Below are 2633 nucleotides of genomic sequence, written 5' to 3'. Positions count from 1 at the left end.
AACTGTATATGATGTAGGAGTTCAAAAACCCAAGCTAACGTAAAATTATAACTCAATTTCTTTTGTCGGGGGTCTCTCTTGATGATGTAGGGAGAATTTAATTTCAGCACTTTTGTTTGGAAAGTTTGTCATGGTTGTGTATGATGTATGAGTTCATGATGTACATGTAGCTGCATATATTTGTGTGAATGAGGGCTTGTGATGACTGAGTAGCTACATATATTAGGTTGAGGACATACATATTTATTTCTAGATTATCTATGGTTGGTTGTGATGTTGAAATATTTTGTTGCTTCTGTTGTATTTATTTGTAGTTGCATATATTTGTGTGAATGAGACTATCTTGTGATGACTGAGTAGCTGCATATATTAGGTTGGGAGATAAATATTTGTTTTGTTGATTATCTTATAGTGTTCTATCTATGCTTGTGATGAATGGGGAATTGATTATATATTTGTAACTGCGTTTATTTGTGTATAGGTATGGATACCGATATTGATGTAGATGATTATCAATCGTCATCAACTTCTGATTCCGACTCTGAATCAGATGAAGAGCAATTTGAAGCGTTGTTGGCCATTTATGCAAGTATGGAGTGTAGTAGATTTTTGAATGAGAAGGCTTGACCGCAAAGGATCTCAAAATTAAAGGGACACGATTGGGTGATTGAGGTCCTAGGGGGACACCCAGCTACTTGGTTTGACCTTTTTCGGATGAAAAAAGAGGCATTTGTTTCCCTTTGTGATGAGCTAAAATGAATCGGAAAATTAGAACATTCAAGAGGTGTAACGGTTCAGGAACAAGTAGCAATATTTTTATTTGTTCTCTCTCATAATGAACGATAACAGATAGCTACGGATCGTTTTCAACATTCGCTAGAGACTATCTCTAACTATTTTAAGAAAGTCCTCTATGCAATTTATTCTCTTAGTAAATATGTGATTACACCTCCATCATATGATGAAGTTCCATTGGAGATATCAACTAAAACGAAGTATTATCCGTTCTTCAAGGTATGACTATATTTTCAATGCAAATTCATTATATGTATTATTTTCTTTATCATTGATATATATGTTAATATATATTATTTCTTTTTGCATTATACAATTGCGTAGGGGCAATAGATGGCACTCATGTTTCGGCTCGTGTACCTGTAGATGATCAAATCCTATATCGTGGAAAGAAAATTGTACCAACGATGAATATAATGTGTGCTTGTTCCTTTGATATGCGGTTCACATATGTTATGAGTGGATGGGAGGGTAGTGCAAATGATTCGAGAATTTTTTTAGAATGCATTAGCAATCCACAAAACAAATTTCCAATGCCACCTACAAGGAAGTACTATTTGGTTGATTCTGGGTATACCAATATGTCGGGTTTTCTTTCACCATATCGCAGAGAGCGCTATCACTTGCGTGAGTATAGAGGGCAAAATATTCCTCCGCAAGGTTCCAGAGAGCTATTCAATTACTTGCATTCTTCATTAAGAAATGTTATAGAGCGATGCTTTGGGGTGTTGAAGAAAAGATTTCCGATTTTGAGGGATATGCCTTCATATAGTCTGAAAAAACAGAAGTACATTGCATTGGCATGTTGTGTTATTCATAATGTGATTCGAATGCATGATTCTGGAGATTCATTATTTTTTGAGTATGATAATGAAGACTTGGAGCTCGAGGAAGATGACAGGCAAGCACAAGAACAACATACTATTCCAGTTAATGTTAGCCCGGAGCACCTTCATCAGATGGCAGATTTTCGAGATCGTTTGGCCCAAAGGATATGGACTAGTCATCATGGATGACAAAATTATGTACCATATATTGAGAACTTAATACATATTGTATATATCAAGAACAACATACAATGATTTTTGAATGTATATAGTGCTACATATCTCAAGTCCATAATGTCTGAAAGTAATAACCTCTTGCAAGTTTATCTTGTATCAGAAAAAGAAAACCGAGGATGCAATCCTTACATCACCAGATCCAGGATAGAAATTTCCACCTTCATACATGCGGTAATGATATGTATAAGACCTGCAAGATAAACTTGCATCAGAACTACCATGTGTTTAGCCAAAATCCAAAAAAAAACAAATGCGGCGAAAAACACAACTCATAGTCGCATCACATCCCTTTCTTGCCAATCCTTCGCCAGCAAACAATATGAGCATGATTACAAATTGAGTTGGCTGACAAATACTGAAAAAGGCTTGTTATGGCGACATCGGTGGTGCATCGACTAGTTGTCTCCGGTGACATCGCTGGCACCGATCACCAGCACCGGTCGCCAGCACCGGTCGCCGGTATTGGGTGGTTTTGCCGGGTTATATATGGTGGTGATGGTGATGATGGCGGTAGCGGGAAAGGTATCGGTGTTGATAAGCATTGCAACTAGTGTTTCAAAACCACAACGGTGTTTTCAAAACAACTTAGGAGAAAAAACCAAACACCAATGTGTTTTTCTAGAAAAACACAACAACAAAAACACCTTGGTAGCCAAACAAACCCTGAGTGTTTGGCAACCGTGGCGTTTTTACCATTTCTGTTTTTTTAACAAAAACAAAGAAACGTGTTTGTTCGCGGGAAAATTCGTTGCTTTCTTTGTTATTGATTCCATT

The 2633-nt window shown here is 36.9% G+C and overlaps 1 protein-coding gene across 1 annotated transcript; it reads left to right on the top strand.

The window, feature by feature from the left end:
• On the top strand, positions 484-1811 carry LOC109847636 (putative nuclease HARBI1). The gene is made up of 2 exons (XM_020416867.1): positions 484-589; positions 1120-1811. Exons 1-2 carry the CDS (start codon positions 484-486, stop codon positions 1809-1811), a joined length of 798 nt encoding a protein of 265 aa, XP_020272456.1.

Source organism: Asparagus officinalis, chromosome 7, assembly GCF_001876935.1.
Source record: "Asparagus officinalis chromosome 7, Aspof.V1, whole genome shotgun sequence".
Taxonomy (NCBI): domain Eukaryota; kingdom Viridiplantae; phylum Streptophyta; class Magnoliopsida; order Asparagales; family Asparagaceae; genus Asparagus; species Asparagus officinalis.
This window is presented reverse-complemented; position numbering and strand designations above follow the sequence as displayed.